Source organism: Bos grunniens, chromosome 12, assembly GCF_055505025.1.
Source record: "Bos grunniens cultivar Pamir isolate PY7600 chromosome 12, Bosgru_T2T1.0, whole genome shotgun sequence".
Lineage (NCBI taxonomy): Eukaryota > Metazoa > Chordata > Mammalia > Artiodactyla > Bovidae > Bos > Bos grunniens.
The window spans coordinates 32,274,476-32,290,761 of NC_141176.1; the positions used below are offsets into that span (position 1 = coordinate 32,274,476).

General features: G+C 42.6%; 1 protein-coding gene across 3 annotated transcripts in view; it reads left to right on the plus strand.

Annotated features, from left to right (window-relative positions):
- FLT3 (fms related receptor tyrosine kinase 3) overlaps positions 1 to 12,836 on the plus strand; it is a 69,679-nt gene extending 56,843 nt beyond the window's left edge. For 2 of the 3 annotated variants that reach the window (XM_086328492.1, XM_086328491.1), the window contains exons 18-24: positions 1,746 to 1,828; positions 3,409 to 3,536; positions 6,743 to 6,865; positions 9,486 to 9,597; positions 9,907 to 10,006; positions 10,433 to 10,538; positions 12,274 to 12,836. In XM_086328492.1, the coding sequence (XP_086184618.1) occupies positions 1,746 to 1,828; positions 3,409 to 3,536; positions 6,743 to 6,865; positions 9,486 to 9,597; positions 9,907 to 10,006; positions 10,433 to 10,538; positions 12,274 to 12,396 (775 nt within the window). In that variant the 3' untranslated portion in view covers positions 12,397 to 12,836. Of the gene's footprint in view, positions 1 to 1,745; positions 1,829 to 2,434; positions 2,627 to 3,408; positions 3,537 to 6,742; positions 6,866 to 9,485; positions 9,598 to 9,906; positions 10,007 to 10,432; positions 10,539 to 12,273 lie in introns of those variants that run through there. The other variant, XM_086328493.1, reaches the window with a different exon arrangement.
- Positions 12,837 to 16,286: the final 3,450 nt, after the last annotated feature.

Here is a 16,286-nt window from a genome sequence, read left to right on the forward strand (position 1 = left end):
ACAGAGCAGACAAAGTATGATGGTTAAATGCATCCCACCAGCCAGTTTCTAAGGGCCACTGTCCAGCACAGTGTGGTCTGTGTGTTTGAAGACCTAGGAGGGTCATTTATCTTTGCCATAGTTTCCCTGCTGATATGAACAATGAGGTTTCCCCTGTCCTACAGTACAGACACTGTAGCTGAACCAGTGATTTCAGCCCACTTGCACAATCACATCCTAGACATATATTCAGTTTTAGGAAAGGTGAGTAATTCAATCTGTCAGGCCTCCTGATTGACATATGGATATTGGTAGGAAGAGAGAGCGCCTTTCCCAAAGTCCCTGTTATATTCCTAGAAAGTAGTGCAGGTCCTGGGAGTATTGCACAAAAGAGCTCTAAAGTCATAAAATGGATCTTGAAAAATTAGGGTGGATTGATTGGCATAACGATGGGAGCAAAATAAAGTCGGGGTGATGTTCATCTCTGTGCTCTGCCATCCATTGGGCTCCTGAGTGGTTCGTGGTCCCCACAGGCTGTATGTAGGTTTGGCAGAATGCTCATCCTCATCCTTGGAAATTTCTTGCTGATTACTTGAACGTTGTAGCTCAGTAACACCCTTCTCAGAGTGAATTCACAGGCGCTCTGATAGAATGGTCCTCAATCCCTAGTGCATTTCTATTTCCCTCCTACACGAAAGCTGTCCCTTTTTCTAGAGGTGGACTTGTTAAAGACTTTTAACTTTATGGGGGGATGTATGGAGGGTGCGTTAGAGATTCCTTGGTTCCTTGGCATGTATGTTTCAGCACATGCCTCTGGCCTTCTAGTGCTGAGACAGACTAACATCCTGAAGCCGGGGACCCCATGGAGACCCCAGGTGTGTCTTTGTGCAGCTGTCCTTGACGATTCACACCAATCTTCCCTTCTGTGTTCCTTTCTCAGTTCATATTCTCAGACCAAGAGGATTCTGTAATGTCATCTGTGTTCTAGAACAGAGTCATGTGTGACCAACACTCTGGTTAGTGACAACTGTGGTGGTCAACTCAGCACCTTCAATTCATTCCAGTCACTGGATATTAAAAACACAAAGCAATTACTTTTGGAATATTTGTGGTCTGAAATCATTAAACCATTTTGTAAAGATATGGATATTGTAATTAGAGTAAACTCTTATGCTGGAAAAAATGGAATCATTGTATATCATGCATACAGAATTCCTCAGTGAAGAGTTCTATGTTATACATAACAGAGATTCTCAGTGTTACTACTTGTTAATTTCACAGGGAAAGGAAATGAGCTTTACAAAGGCCATCTTGGAAAAAAAAAAAAAAAACCATGATGAAACACTTAAAGTTCTCTATAGAAGATTTGCATGGCATGGACTTTTTATAGGGAAAGTCACACTCCTTATTAGCTTCGTGATTTCAGCAAATCATATTTATCTCATCCAGCCTAATTTCTCTTTTATGAAATGTGGCTTTGACACCCAGCTTGTAGGCTTGTGGGAAGAACTGAATGAGGTCCTCTTTGAACCAGAAGATTCCAAACAGAGAATGGGAATCACTCTTAACCTAGTTTGATGGACAAGCTCAATTACACAGATGTTTTTAATGTCCACACACAAGAAAAGGACAGGTTGATGCTATGCTTTTAATTTAAAACCCCACTTGTAATTGGAATTCATTTCTTTGATGAATTGTATATTTTAAAATAAAATCTCTACTCAAAAGAACATAAATAATGATGTAACTTTTCTTTTTTTAAATAGTATGCCAGGTTCAAGAGAAGTTCAAATACACCCGGACTCAGATCCTATCTCAGGGTTCAATGGGAATTCATTTCAGTCTGAAGGTAATATTTTATTCTAAACAGCGCTTCCAAATAGAAACAGATGCAAAAGTTCTGTGTTTATTATTATATTTTTTAAAGGTGTGTAAATGCGAAAGCATGTTTTTCTTTGCTAACATCATCTATAGACTTCATTAATGCATGTTTGCCCTAAAGGTAGTAAAAAACCGTCAATGTATGTATTATGAATTTTATGTCAATGTTTCAGCTAATAAACATGAAGGGCTATTTTATTTGATCAGTCAGGTTAGTCTTTTTAAAAGTCATAAATTTATTAGAGCCACTTATTACCTAGTAAGTGGAAGTAATGATGAGTTCTGGAGTCAGATGGAAGTCAGGTTAACCCCCGGGTTCCCCCAATTTCTGGCGGGATGACTTTGAACAGCTGAGCCACAGTTTTCTCATGTGTAAAAGGGGGCTAATCAAACTTTCCTCATTGGACTCTTAGAAGGATTGACCGGAAGAACATTAAATGCACAAACAGTTCATAATATGTGGTAGATAACTGGTCGTTCTTTTCCCGACATGGCAGAACTACCTAGTGCAAAAGAAGGGCATCTGGGACTTCCCTGGCGGTCCAGAGGGTAAGACTTTGTGCTTCCAATGCAGGGGGCCTGAGTTCGATCCCTGGTCGGAGAACTAAGATCCCCCAAGCCATGTGGCGCCGCCAAAAAAAAAAAAAGAAGAGCACCTGAGACCTCTGATTCATCACCCAAGAGCTGGAGAATTCACTCCTCTAATCAAAGAGACTCTTTAGGTGACTCTGCCTAGGCTGCATGTATGCGGATGCGTGCATGCTCAGTCGTGTCGGACTCTCTGCGACCCCATGGACTCTAGCCCCCTAGGCTCTTCTGTCCACAGAATTATCCTGCCAAGAATACTGGAATGGGTTGCCACTTGTCTTCCAGGAGATCTGGAAGTCCCAGATGCTTTTCTTTTGCACTAGGTATTTTTGCCATGTAGGGAAAAGAAAGACCAATTATCTACTACATTTTATGAACTGTCTGTGCCTTTAATGTTCTTCCAGTCAATCCTTCTAAGAGTCCAATGAGGAAAGTTTGATTAGCCCCCTTTTACACATGAGAAAACTGTGGCTCAGCTGTTCAAAGTCATTCAGCCAAAAAGTGGGGATCAAACCGATGTCTCCTGTATTGGCAGGAGGATTCTTCACCACTGAGCTGCCTGGGAAGCCTCCTAGGCTTCACAGTATTCTGCATAAATAAGTTAATCCTGGGGCCACCAGAAAGATGATGTAACAGCTCCATTTGTACAGGAGGTGCTCACAGAGATTTATAAAGTAACTTTTTTTTTAAGTATGGCTAATGTACAATATTATATAAGTTACAATATATATTGTACAGATGTACAACATGGTGCTTCACAATTTTTAAAGGTTCTGCTCCATGTATATTCATTATAGACTATCAGCTATATTTCTTGTGTTGTGCAATTTATCCTTGTAGCTTATTTTATACATAATAGTTTGTACTTCTAAATCCCCTCCCCTTATCTCGCCCTTCCCCCCTTCCATAAGGCAGCTTCTTTGCATTTTGGCAAAAATGAGCACCAGTTCTATTTTACAGATGAAATTGAATACGAAAACCAAAAAAGGCTGGAGGAAGAAGAAGACCTGAATGTACTGACCTTTGAAGATCTCCTTTGCTTTGCATATCAAGTGGCCAAAGGAATGGAATTTCTGGAATTTAAGTCGGTAAGCTCCTTTTTAAAGGCAAAACTCACAACAACAACAAAAAGATAATTTGGAAGAAGAGGTGCTGGTTGGGTTTTTTTTTTTTTTTCTTGTTTATTTTAACTTGCAGCCCTTCAAGTCTGTCTTTCCCTCCTGTGCACTGTTGGAGTCACCTAAGATGTTACTGGGGCTCTTGGCTAATTGTAGTATAAAGGTCCAGGATCCCTTATTCCATGATGGCTATCCCAGCCCTTTCAGGCTGCCCAAAGTCCCCGAAACTTCCAGACAGGAGGTCCTCAGGAATCCCACCTCAATGCCACGTATAGTCGTATAGTTGTGGATAAGACAGTCACTTCAGGTTGTTCAGCCTGTGTCCTGCATTTGACCCAGGGGATGGGTGGAGGTTCAGATCCTGGGGGCACTGTTGGCCAGGCCGGCCACCCTGGCCACCTGTGTCTGCTATGAGAGCCTACTAATCCACTGGGGCTGCTACACAGACACCTCAGAGCCTCCTCATTCCAGGGACTCTACCCTAATTTTGCATTCTTTCTGTAATACTCTTTCAGTCCTGCCCTTTCTCTGACGCGTCACATGTCTGCTGCCTGTAAGCCGACTTCAGCCACTTGTCTGGCTGCTTCCTCTCCTGTTTTCTTACCATCTTACTTTCTCTTTATTTCCCCAATTTCTTCCTCCCCCACTACCTTTTCCTTTAGTGTCTCCTAGTCTCTCCCTCCCTCTCCTCCATGCCCCTTTGCACTCTCCCCTTTTCTCCCTGAATTTGAAGAGAATAATTTCAACTTTTTTCTTTCTTTTTTTAATAATGTGCTCTCTCAGGGACTTCCCTGGTGGCCCAGTGGTTAAGACTCCACACTTCCACCACAGGGGATTCACGTTTGATCCCTGGTTGGGGAACTAATCCCACATGCCAGGTGGAGTGGCCAAAAAATTTCATAAATAAATAAATGAAAAATTTTTAAATGTGCTGTCTCTAATATAATGTATTACGTCGACTATATCCCAGGTTTAAGAAAAAGATGAACCTGGAATAAATCAGTAGCTTTGAAGGACCGGAAAAATTTCTGTTCACAAGAACAACCAAACTATGAAACAGGTTGAGATAAACAAGAAACATGTAAGATCTACATGAAGAAACCTGTGAAACTTGGTTAAAGGGCAAAAAGGGAGACCTGAATAATGAGTTCTATTTTGTTCATAGAGGAGAGATTCTATGTTTAAAAGTCAGTTCTCTCCAGATTAATTCCAGTTAACCCCAATTAGAATCCCAATTTTTTTTTTTTCTTTTGTGGATGTTGGGTTGGCCCAAAAGTTCGTTCGGGTTTTTTCCATAGGACGTAAAGGAAAAATCCAAATAGACATTTTGGCCAACCCAATCAATATGTTGATGTCTCTGCTTTGCTTTTCCAACGTTGGGCATCCCTGCTCTATAGTTAAAAGAATGCTGTCTCCTAATCCTTCCCCACCCCTCATCCCGGGACATATTCCTCTCCTGTCTTCACAGCTTGCTGCTGAGTCAGTCCCTTTCTCACCTCTGCATCTGCAATAGCGCTTTCACCAGTTTCTTTACACACGCTGATGGCATCTCCCTAGATGGTCCAGCCCGGTTGCTGGACCTGTTGTGGGACCCGGTTGCCTGTTGTTAGGTAAATATTCAAACTACTCACCATTGGAGGTCAAGGGGCACTGCCTTTTACCGCCCCCCCCCCCACCTCCCCGGGCTTGTTTTAATAAGAGTGTTCGCAGCACATCTGCTTTTTTGGAACTCTCTCCCCTGTTTTCCCTCCAGGCAGGTCCCTCTGAGTCACCGTCACTCTCTTCCCTTTGTTTCCTCCCTACTTCTCTGGCTGCCCCTGGGTTTCCTCCGCGGCTGCGTGAATCCATCCTGCATTGCCTGCTGACCGGTGCCAGGCACCATGACAGGTGCCAAGATACAGAGGCAGGTCTTATCTCTGATGGGGAGAAAAAGAAAAGCAGAGATGCTACTAGACTGAGATGAATGCTATGCTCAGTTAAGTTCTGGGAACCCAGGGGAGAAACAGGCACGTCAGACCCAAGGGTGGAGAGGCCGTGTAGAAAAGATTTTCTGAACAGAGTTCGTGCTGGGGCTGGCAGAGATTTTATTTTGTAATATTTTGGAGGAAAAAAAGTTTCTTTTTTAGTAGTTGTGGCTCCCAGGCTCTAGAGTACAGGCTCAATAGTTGTGACACAGGGGCTTAGTTGCTCCCAGATCAGGGATCGAACCTGTGTCCCCTGCATTGGCAGGTGGATTCTGTTTTTTTTTTTTTTTACTTATTTGGGTGTGTCAGCTCTTGGTTGTGATAAGCCGCATCTTTGATACAGCATGCAAGATATTTAGTTGCAGCACGTGGGATCTAGTTCCCTGACCAGGGATCGAACTTGGGCCCCCTGCATTGGGAGCATGGAGTTTTAGCCACTGGACAACCAGGAAAGTCCTGGCAGGCAGATTCTTTACCATTGAGCCACCAGGGAAGCCCAGGGCTGCTTCTCATTCCAGTTCAGTCAACCTTTCCAAACTTCTAGTATTTTTCCCGAATTTTTAAAAATATATTATGCCATTTTATTGTCAAAGCTATTTTCCATTCCAGTCAGGAGAAACATGCTTGTCTCTGCCAGAAGCTCCTGCACTCTTTTTGGAGCCCAGCAGAGGCTGGGCTGCTGTGTCTCTCATTTACAGCCAGACACGCACCTGGTTTGCTTGACCTGCTTTCTCAGAACCTGGCCCCTTGGCCTCTGGGAATGTTCCCCAAGGAGCACCAGTAGCTGCAGCCACAACAGCTGACTTGTGCAAACACCGTGTTACCCATTGTGATGATTGCTCAGGACTCAGTAAAGAGAAGATGTCTCTATGATCTGCCCTGCCATCATCTGTAACTCCTGTGGGCTTAGTTGCTCAGTCGTGTCCGACTCTTTGCTACCCCGTGGACTGCAGCCCACCAGGCTTCTCTGTCCATGGGATTGTCCAGGCAAGAATACTGGAGTGGGTTGCCATTTCCTCCTCCAGGGGATCTTCCCAACCCGCAGATCGAACCCACGTCTCCTGCAGCTCTTGCATTGCAGGCAGATTCTTTACCATCTGAGCCACCAGCGAAGCCCTCTGTAACTCCTACTGAACTTGAAACGATAGGAAAGATTGTCCTCTGTGAAAACATACAACCGGGTAAATCACACTCCCATCTCGTTCTTTCTAGTGTCTTCACAGAGACCTGGCAGCCAGGAATGTCCTGGTGACCCACGGGAAAGTGGCGAAGATCGCTGATTTTGGGCTGGCTCGGGATATTATGAGTGATTCCAACTACGTCATCAGGGGAAATGTGAGATTCCTGTTTCTTATGTAGTTTTATCCTGTTTGGGGGGGAGTTTTATTTTACTTAATATAATTTTATTTTTTTTATTGAAATATGATGGAAAAGAATATGAAAAAGAATGTATATATACACATATGTATGTGCATAACTGAACCACTTTGCTGTACAGCAGTAACACAACATTACAGTTATTGAAATATAGTAGAATTATAATGTGTTACTGCTATACAGCAAAGTGACTCAGTTATGCATATATATATGTATATAAATGCATTCTTTTTCATATTCTTTTCCATCATGATTTATCACAAGTATAGTTCCCTGTGCTCTACATTTTGTTTTGTCATTGCTAATCTAAATATCTGCACTCACAGTAGTGCATTTGTGATTTATGATAACTTCAGAAAACTTCCTCCCAGCAGTCTACTTCCTTATGCTTCCAAGGTTTTTCTGCAGCATCAGGGACTATTCCATCTGTAACAAAAGTTGAACAAAATAGCATCACACCTATCAATTAGGGCCTTGGAGTGCAGTCCACACTTAAAAAAAAAAATCTTGTTACTTGTGCTCATTTCATTTCCTTTAGCTATTAAGTGACTACTGTGTTATACTTTCGATCATGAGAATAGGTAATCATTACAAGACAGCATTTACAATACAACATATAAATTAAACATTAAATATACATTTTTAAAAGGCATAGTATTTAAATCAAATGTTAGTTGCCGAATATTTGTCATCTTGTTACTATTATGCAAGGAGACCTAAAACATCAGTGATGTTTAAGTTTGTGTCTGATTTGCGACCCCCATGAAATGAGGCCCACCAGGCTCTTCTGTCCATTGGGATTTTCCAGGCAAGGAAACTGGAGTGGGTTCCCATTTCCTCTTCCAGGGGATCTTCCCAACGCAGGGACTGAACCCTCAGGCGGTTCAATTCTCCTGCAGGCAGGTTCTTTACCACAGACTCACCTGGGAAGCTATAACATTACTGAATCTGCTTGTTTAAAAAAAAACTGAGGATATGTGTGTTACTTATAAGAGAACTCCTAAAAGTACTCCTAAAAGATGATAAAATGGTATATAGCTGAACGAATATGGTTTTTAAGAGTTACAATACCTGGATTTCAGCTCCTCTTCTTTCTGGCTATTCATTTTTATGATTTCTATCTGCTTTATTGTCCCTACTCTTGAAGTAAGAATAATAACAACAAATGCTGGTATTGTGGTTACCGGGTGCTAAGTGCTATTCTAAGTATTCCAGGTATTGACTCAGTCCTCAAAGTACCCGTCTGTGGTTGAGAAACGTCACCTGCTGAATATTGCACCGCACACGGGTTAGATCGTGAATGGTCTAAGCCACACAGTCTGTGCACAACCACAGTGATTCAGTGTTTCCCATGAGGATTACTCACTACCTCGTAGTGCTGTGGGAATAAACTAACAAAACCAGCAGGGAAGAAAGCGTCTGTGGAGGGGAAACATACAATAAAGGTTACAAATCAAATTAAACTGTGTTCCCACTAGAATCAGACACTCAGCTGAGTTTGGATCTCTGCCTCCCTTATTGTAGCTGCAGTCATAAATAGGATGAACTAATGGCTTTAAAGTCCTCAACCTCCTAGCTGGTGGTTTCTTAAGCAGGAAAGCCAATTCCATTTGGAACCACAATTAATTCCTTTAATGAGTCAAAAGAACCAGACTGGCCAGCTTGATTCTCCCAGCTCATCCTTTTGAAAAGAATTTAAAACAGGGTTTCTTTCTCGAGCTTTGCTTTTACTTGGCAGATTAAACGTGCTCAGTGAAGGGTTCTCAATCCATGAAATGGAGAATGCTTCAAAACTCTCAGCCCCAGGAACCTATCTGTCCCTGTGTCTTGATTCTAATCTGAGGCTACACGCATTTGAAACTCTGCTTTCAAGCCACTGGGAGTGACTAAAGCTGCAGACGCCAACTGGTGTCATTTCTGCAAGCCCCGTGTCATGTGTGCTCTCACCGCATTCCTGTGGATGAGATTTCCACTAAGATTCTTCCAAGAAATGCTTTGACAAAATATTCCACTAATTCACCGGCATCCACTTACCTATGGGGAAGTGACTGGCTGCTCCTCACTGGGGGGAGGGAAGGGAGGGAGGCGGGGATCGGGGAGGGAAAGTCTACTGGAAACCTACCAACCCCAAATGCAAGCTTGAGTTTTAAAGAAATCAAAAGTTTTTTTGTCTAAGGCTAATGTGTTACAGTATTAATCTGACAGTGAGAAACGTCCCCTTGGGAAATAAGATTTTCTCAGGGAAGCAGTAAGAGTGCCCTTAGGGAGAGAATGGACTTCCCTGGTGGCTCAGACTGTAAAGAATCGCCTGCAATGCTGGAGATGTAGGTTCGATCTCTGGATCAGGAAGATCCCCTGGAGGCAGGCATGGCGAAACCCATTCCAGTATTCTTGCCTGGAGAGTGCCATGGACAGAGGAGCCTGGCGGGCTACAGTCCATGGGGTTGCAAAGAGTCAGACTGGCCAGAGCGACTAACACTAGGGAGAAAACAAAGGTGATCATCTCACTAACTGGAGGAAAGAAGGGATGTTTATTCGTGGAAAATTCACCACCAACCTCTGCTTGGGTTTTATTCAGGCCCGTCTGCCTGTGAAGTGGATGGCCCCTGAAAGCTTGTTTGAGGGCATCTACACAATTAAAAGCGATGTCTGGTCGTACGGAATATTACTCTGGGAAATATTCTCGCTTGGTAAGACTTGCAGTTCCCTGGGCTTCTGCATTCTGTGCCCTCTGCACCCCTCCCCCACTCCTATTTCAAAGGGTGGAGGAAACGCCCCTTCCCAGAGCTCCCCCCAGTCTTAACTTCTGTTGCAGCCTGAGCCCCTTTATGTTTATCGCTGGTGTCTGTCTGTCTGTCCTATAACCTGCTCTCAAGCAGGACCATGGCTTCTGCCAGGAGCCCAGCACCTCGCAGTGCTGGTCCAGGAAGCGAGGATCTGTGTGTCTGCTGATTGAATAAATGATAAAGAAATGGTCATACGCCCTCCTGTTTTTCCAGGTGTCAATCCTTACCCTGGGATTCCCGCTGATGCTAACTTCTACAAACTCATCCAGAGTGGGTTCAAGATGGACCAACCATTTTATGCCACGGAAGAAATGTAAGTACAGGTTAGGCTGAGAAGTGGCTGAAATTGGAAATGTACAGTCTGTCTAGCCCCCAGCCCATGAGAAAAAAAGTAAAACTCCTTAGCATGAAGTTCCCATGGTTCCTCTTAAGAAAAGAAAAAGAAATTCTTCCTTTTGGTTTCAGGAATTTCTGAACACAACTGAACCTTTTCCTGGGTTTCAGTTTTTACTTGAGGGACCCTTCTCCTGAATTCTGGTCCACACTGTATTTGTCCAAAGGCATCATCTAACTTGTCCTTTCTGATATGAGTTCTGAGTCTAGGACACTACTTGCCTCAGGACAAACACGCCATAAATAAGTCGGTCCGCAGTAATAAATGGTGCTTTGTTAAGTGGAAAGTCACCCATTTTGCTTCATTCAGATTTCCTGTCTTGCTCCTGTTCTGTTGTCTTTGCAGATACTTTATAATGCAATCCTGCTGGGCTTTTGACTCCAGGAAACGACCATCCTTCCCTAACCTGACTTCATTTTTAGGGTGTCAGCTGGCAGATGCAGAAGAAGCGGTAGGTAGCAGTACAGTATTTCATAAAGAACTCCGTCACTCAGAACTCTCATGGCTGATTTGCTAATCACTGAATTTAGTTACCAAGCTGCCTTCCTCATCGCAATTGGTCTTGATCACTCCTTAGAAGTTATATGGGGTTAGATATACTTATGGACAAGTGTTTTAAGGGGAAAAAATTTTAAAATGGCTTTTCCTGAAAATGTCAATCAGTTGATTAAGAAGTTAAGTGCTTTTACGTGACCAGTGCAGAGGACAAGACCAGAAAATAGAACGTAATCCCTATCTTCAGAAGGTACTGAGCTTTCCTAACTCGACAGCAAGTCTTCACATGGAATAATGTACAACTCAATCAGGTAAGAAAGAGCACAGGCCTGGAGTTCTGGGAGCCCGGGCCTCCCAGATGGTTCAGTGGTAAAGAATCTGCCTGCCAATGCAGGAGACACAGGTTCCAGCCCCGAGTCAGGAAGATCACCTAGAGCAGGAAACGGCAACCCACTGCAGTATTCTTGCCTGGGAAATCCCATGGACAGAGGAGCCTGGTGGGCTACAGTCCATGGAGTCGCAAAAGAGTCAGACATGACTTAGCAACTAAACAACAATTTATCCCAAAGACAGACAAGGTCATGTGTGCACTTTTCCGTTGGTCGGCGATGACCAGTTCATCAAAAGCTTAATTATGGTACATGAGTACTGTGAAACCCTAGGCTGCCATTAAAAAGATGAGAAGTGCCCATGTGTAGTAAATAATGAAAAGATGTAACACATGTAACATAGGAAGGACATATTAGTAGTTCTTAACAAGGATCTACAACAGACTCTGCTGTCCGAGCCTCCTGAGACAAAATTGTGTTTGAACAGCTATCTACTGTAACGGTGATTTCAGCTTTTTTTTTTTTTGTCCATGTATCTGTCTATATTGCTTAGGAGGCCAAAGGAGAAAGGGGTGGCAGAGAATGAGATGGTTAGATAGCATCACCGACTCAATGGACATGAGTCTAAGCAAACTTGTAGAGATAGTGAAGGACAGGGAAGCCTGGTATGCTGCAGTCCATGGGTTCACAAAGAGTCAGACACAACTTAGCGACTGGCCAACGATTGCTTAGTTTATCTATATGAATGTGTATTAATGTTACAGAGAGACAAAAAAGTGGAGCTGTTTTCATTTGGACAAAAATTTTAAAGTCACTAAACTCCCAAGTGAAAACCAAGAAATCTGTTCTCTGTATTTATTGTATAAAGAACAGATCTCTTTGGGGGACTTTCTCTTTTTTTTTAATTTATTTTATTTGAAATATAGCTGATTTACAATGCTGGGTTAATTTCTGCTGTACAGCAAAGTGATTGAGGTATACACATATATGCATTCTTCTTCGTTTTCTTTTCCATTATGGCTTAATCATAGGATGTTGAATACAGGGCCCCGTGCTGTACAAGTAGGACCTTGTTGCTTTACACAAATGGCCTTTCTGTTTTATGGTTTTTCTGCATGGCGTTAGCATTTCTAGATTGAGATTCTATATCTAAGAGAAGAAGCAATAATGAAATAAAATATTTGACTATGACTTGATTTCTCCCTTAATAAAAGGACCGCATTTGCTTTGTCCATTAATATATAGACTATCCTCTATGATCTATATGTAATAAAAGCAAGTAACAATTTGCACTGTAGACGTGTGACTCGGCAGTCTTAGTCATTAGGTGGTGATGTGTGTCCATCTCTTTCCCACACACAGATGTATCAGAACATGGATGGCCGTGTTTCAGAGCGTCCTTCTGTTTACCAAAACAGGCGACCTTACAGCAGAGAGGTGGACTTGGGGCTACCCTCTCCTCAGGTTCACAGTGAAGATTCCTAGAGAAACGATTTAGTCTTAAGGACCTCATCCCCCCTGCCTACCTTAAACAGGCTGTGTAGATTACCAAAATAAGATTAATTTCATCACTAAGTGAAAATATATTCTCAACTGCTGCTTTGCTGGACTTTTCTCTAGAAGCTCTCTGTATTTACTCTTGTTTCCAAAGGGACTTTTGTAAAATCCAGTCATCCTTTGCACAAGGCAAGAAGAGCTGATAACGTTACCGAAGCATCTACCTTCATCCAAAGGCCTTCCCAGGCTGGCTTGAGTGAAAATTGTCTACCTGAAGTATAGTATACTCTTGTAAATACAGAAGACAAAAGCATTTTGCTAAGGAAAAGCTAATATGATTTTTTAAATCTGTTTTAAAATAATATGTAACTTTTTCAGCTATTTAGTGATATATTTTATGAATGGAAATAAAATTTCTACTATAGAAATGTTCATTATTGAGTTGTTTACATGGCAGATTTAGAGTGAGAGTTAATGGGAGTCCTGAACCTCTGAAACCCTGTGAGATATGTTGCTTGTGCCTGTGTGTATTTTCCTTTGAAGAAGGCTGATTCCTTCATCAGATTTTTGAAAGGCTCCATGACTCCTGCCCCTAGACTGGGTGAAGAACAGCTGATGGTCATGAGCTTTACAAAAAAAGGTGTCATACACTGTAGACTTCCAGAGCCTACTTCCTTTTAGAAACAAGAACACAAAACAACATAATGCTGAGATTCACTCATGATGTTACACGGAGTTGTGATTATACAATTAACACTATTTACTCATTTTCACATGATGACATTTGAAGTTTTTAGGGCTTGGGTGGGGTCATGGCTTCACAGATAAAAAATTCCTCATGCTATTATCCTTAATAACATAACTTTTGTATGTACCAACTATGATATTGAAAAGGCAATCTTTTCTTAGGGAGGATGGCATTTATTTTATCTTTTAACCTTATTTTGTTGAAGTATAGTGATGAGAAGGTGATGGCACCCAACTGCAGTACTCTTGTCTGGAAAATCCCATGGATGGAGGAACCTGGTAGGCTACAGTCCATGGGGTCACAAAGAGTCGGACACGACTGAGTGACTTCACTTTCACTTTTCACTTTCAATGCATTGGAGGAGGAAATGGCAACCCACTCCAGTGTTCTTGCCTGGAGAATCCCAGGGACGGGGGAGCCTGGTGGGCTGCTGTGTATGGGGTCGCACAGAGTCGGACACGACTGAAGCGACTTAGCAGTAGCAGCATAGTTGATTTGCAATGCACTGTTAATTTCTGCCGTACAGCAAAATGATTCAGTTAATTATTTACTTATTCTTTTTCATTGTGGTTTATCACAGTTTCCTGTGTTCTACAGCTAGACCTTGTTTATCCATATTCTCTACGTAATAGTTTGCATCTGCTAATCCCAAACTCCTAATCCAAGGAAGGATGGCATTTCAAAACCTTTTAGGAGAGGGGGTGGGGGAGGGAAGGACTGGGAGTTTGGGATTAGCAGATGCAAACCAGTATAACAGGATGGATAAGCCACAAGATCCTGCTGTATAGCACAGAGCACTATATTCAACATCCTGGGATAAACCGTAATAGAAAAGAATATGAAAAATAATATATGTGTGTATGACTTTTCACTTGGCTCTACAACAGAAATTAACACAATATTTTAAATCAAGTAGACTTCAATAAAATTTTAAAAATAAATAACCTCTTAAGGGAAAATGAAATTAGATTCTTTTTAAACCCAGCTCTTAGCACAAAGTCAGCTTTCGTTTGGGTCAAGTTTTGTCCCGGACATGACTACACATTTTAAAAAGTGTCAGAATACAACTAATGATTCCCGGAGTTTGCGGCCGGGGTGTCGCTCCCTCCTGGTCAGCCCCTGCCTCCCAGCCCTTGTAGGAGTCTTGCCAGTAGGTGGCACCCTGGCACTACTCTTTTCATCACCGCAGCCTGGCCGCCAGGACTCCAGGCCTGCCTCCAGAAGAGCAAATTTTAAGAAGCAGAATTAAAGAAAAAGCCAACCCGTTGATTAGAGGGAAGAATAACCCTCTATGCAGATGACTTTGTTTATTCCCCTCTGTGGGAATGACGGTCCATTTTATGTGCATTATTTGCACTGGTAGTGGGGCAGCCTGGGGTCGGGCTGTCTCCTGGGACCTGAAATTTACCACTGCCTTCTACACCTTGCGTTCATCTGCCCCAGAATGTACTTCTGACCATATTCTTGGAGCACCTGCTCTGCTTCATGCTGTCTGAGCCTGGACTGGCTTCCTGTCCTGAAAACAAAGGCTCTGTTTCTTAGAGATTTCCAGGAGGAAGAAAAGCACCCTGAGGGGCTAGTCTATAGCAAGAAGATGCCTAGGTGACCTCACTACCACCTCAGCGCTCCTCCCACCCCTTGAGTTCCTTCCTGATCTTGCTTCTCACTCTTCAGCTCTTCATGAAGGACCACCGGCTCCATAGCGTTTGTCTGAACTCACCTGCCATGCCCACTATCCTTTCCATCAAAATAAGTGACTTGTCAGAATTAACATTTGTTTTCCCAGATGGCTCAGTGGTAAAGAACCCACCTGTCAAAGCAGGTGACATAGAAGACGCAGGTTCTGATCCCTGGGTCGGGAAGACACACGGGAGGAGGAAATGGCAGCCCACTCCAGTACTCTTGCCTGGAGAGTCCCATGGACAGAGGAGCCTGGCGGGCTACGGCCCAGGAAGTCACAAAGAGGCAAACACATCTTAGCGACTAGACAACAACTGTCTGTACCACCCTCAGCAACTGGAAAAAAAAAAAAAAGAGGGGCAGTTATCACCTGGAAAAGCATATTTTTTTTAGCTCCTGGAGACCCAACATGTATTAAAATTCCAATTATCTTAAAGAAGCAGAAAAGTCTCTGCTGATCTTTTTCTGCAGTAAAATATACATAATATAAAATTTACCACTTGAGCCACCTTTTAAACTGATGTATAGTTGATTTACAATGCCTTATTTTCAGGTGCAAGAAAGTGATTCAGTTACATACATGTGTATATGTATATGTATTCTTTTTTCAGTTTATTTTTTCTTTTATATTAGAGTATGGTTGATTAGCAATGTTGTATTAATTTGAGGTGTACAGCAAAGTGACTTAGCTACAGATATGATATTCTTCGGATTCTTTTCTATCATAGGTTATTACAAAATATTAAATATAGTTCCCAGTGCTATAAGTAGGTCCTGATTTCTTTATTTTATATATAGTAGTGTATATACCTTTTAGCCGTCTTTTAGTGTACAGCGGAGTGGTATTAATTACATTCACATTGCTGAGCAACCATTCTCACCATCATTTTCAGAACTTTTTCATCTTCTCAGACCAAAGCTGTCCCCCTTAGACACTGACTCCCTATTCTCTGTGTGCCCCCCCCACCAGCCCCTGGCTCTTGTCCTCTTTTCTGCTCTTCTGAATTTGGCTACTCTGGGAACTTCATGTAAGTGGCATCATGCAGTATATGTCTTTTTGTAACATAATGTCCTCAAGGTTCACTCTGATAAATTCTGTATATTATACTGATTTGTCCATAACACTATTCCAGAGCTGTGCTGAAGGTGTCACATGGATTTTCTCATTTAATAAACTGGCTGGTAGGAGCTTGTTCCGTGACAGTTTAACACTGAAACCAAAGCTTAAGCTCGAGAAGGTTAAGTCACTTAGTTGGCTCCACCAAGATACTAACTGCAGACCTGACCCATCCTGGATGCCTGCCGCTTCCTCAGGCCTCAGCGACCACTCTGGGCTCCTTCAGCCAGAACTTCACGTTGCTTCGGCTCAGCCAATGGAAGGAGTCTGGTGAGAGGAGGATCACAGGAGCTCCAACTCCCAATTTGTCTCAAATTTTAAAAGTAGGTTCAG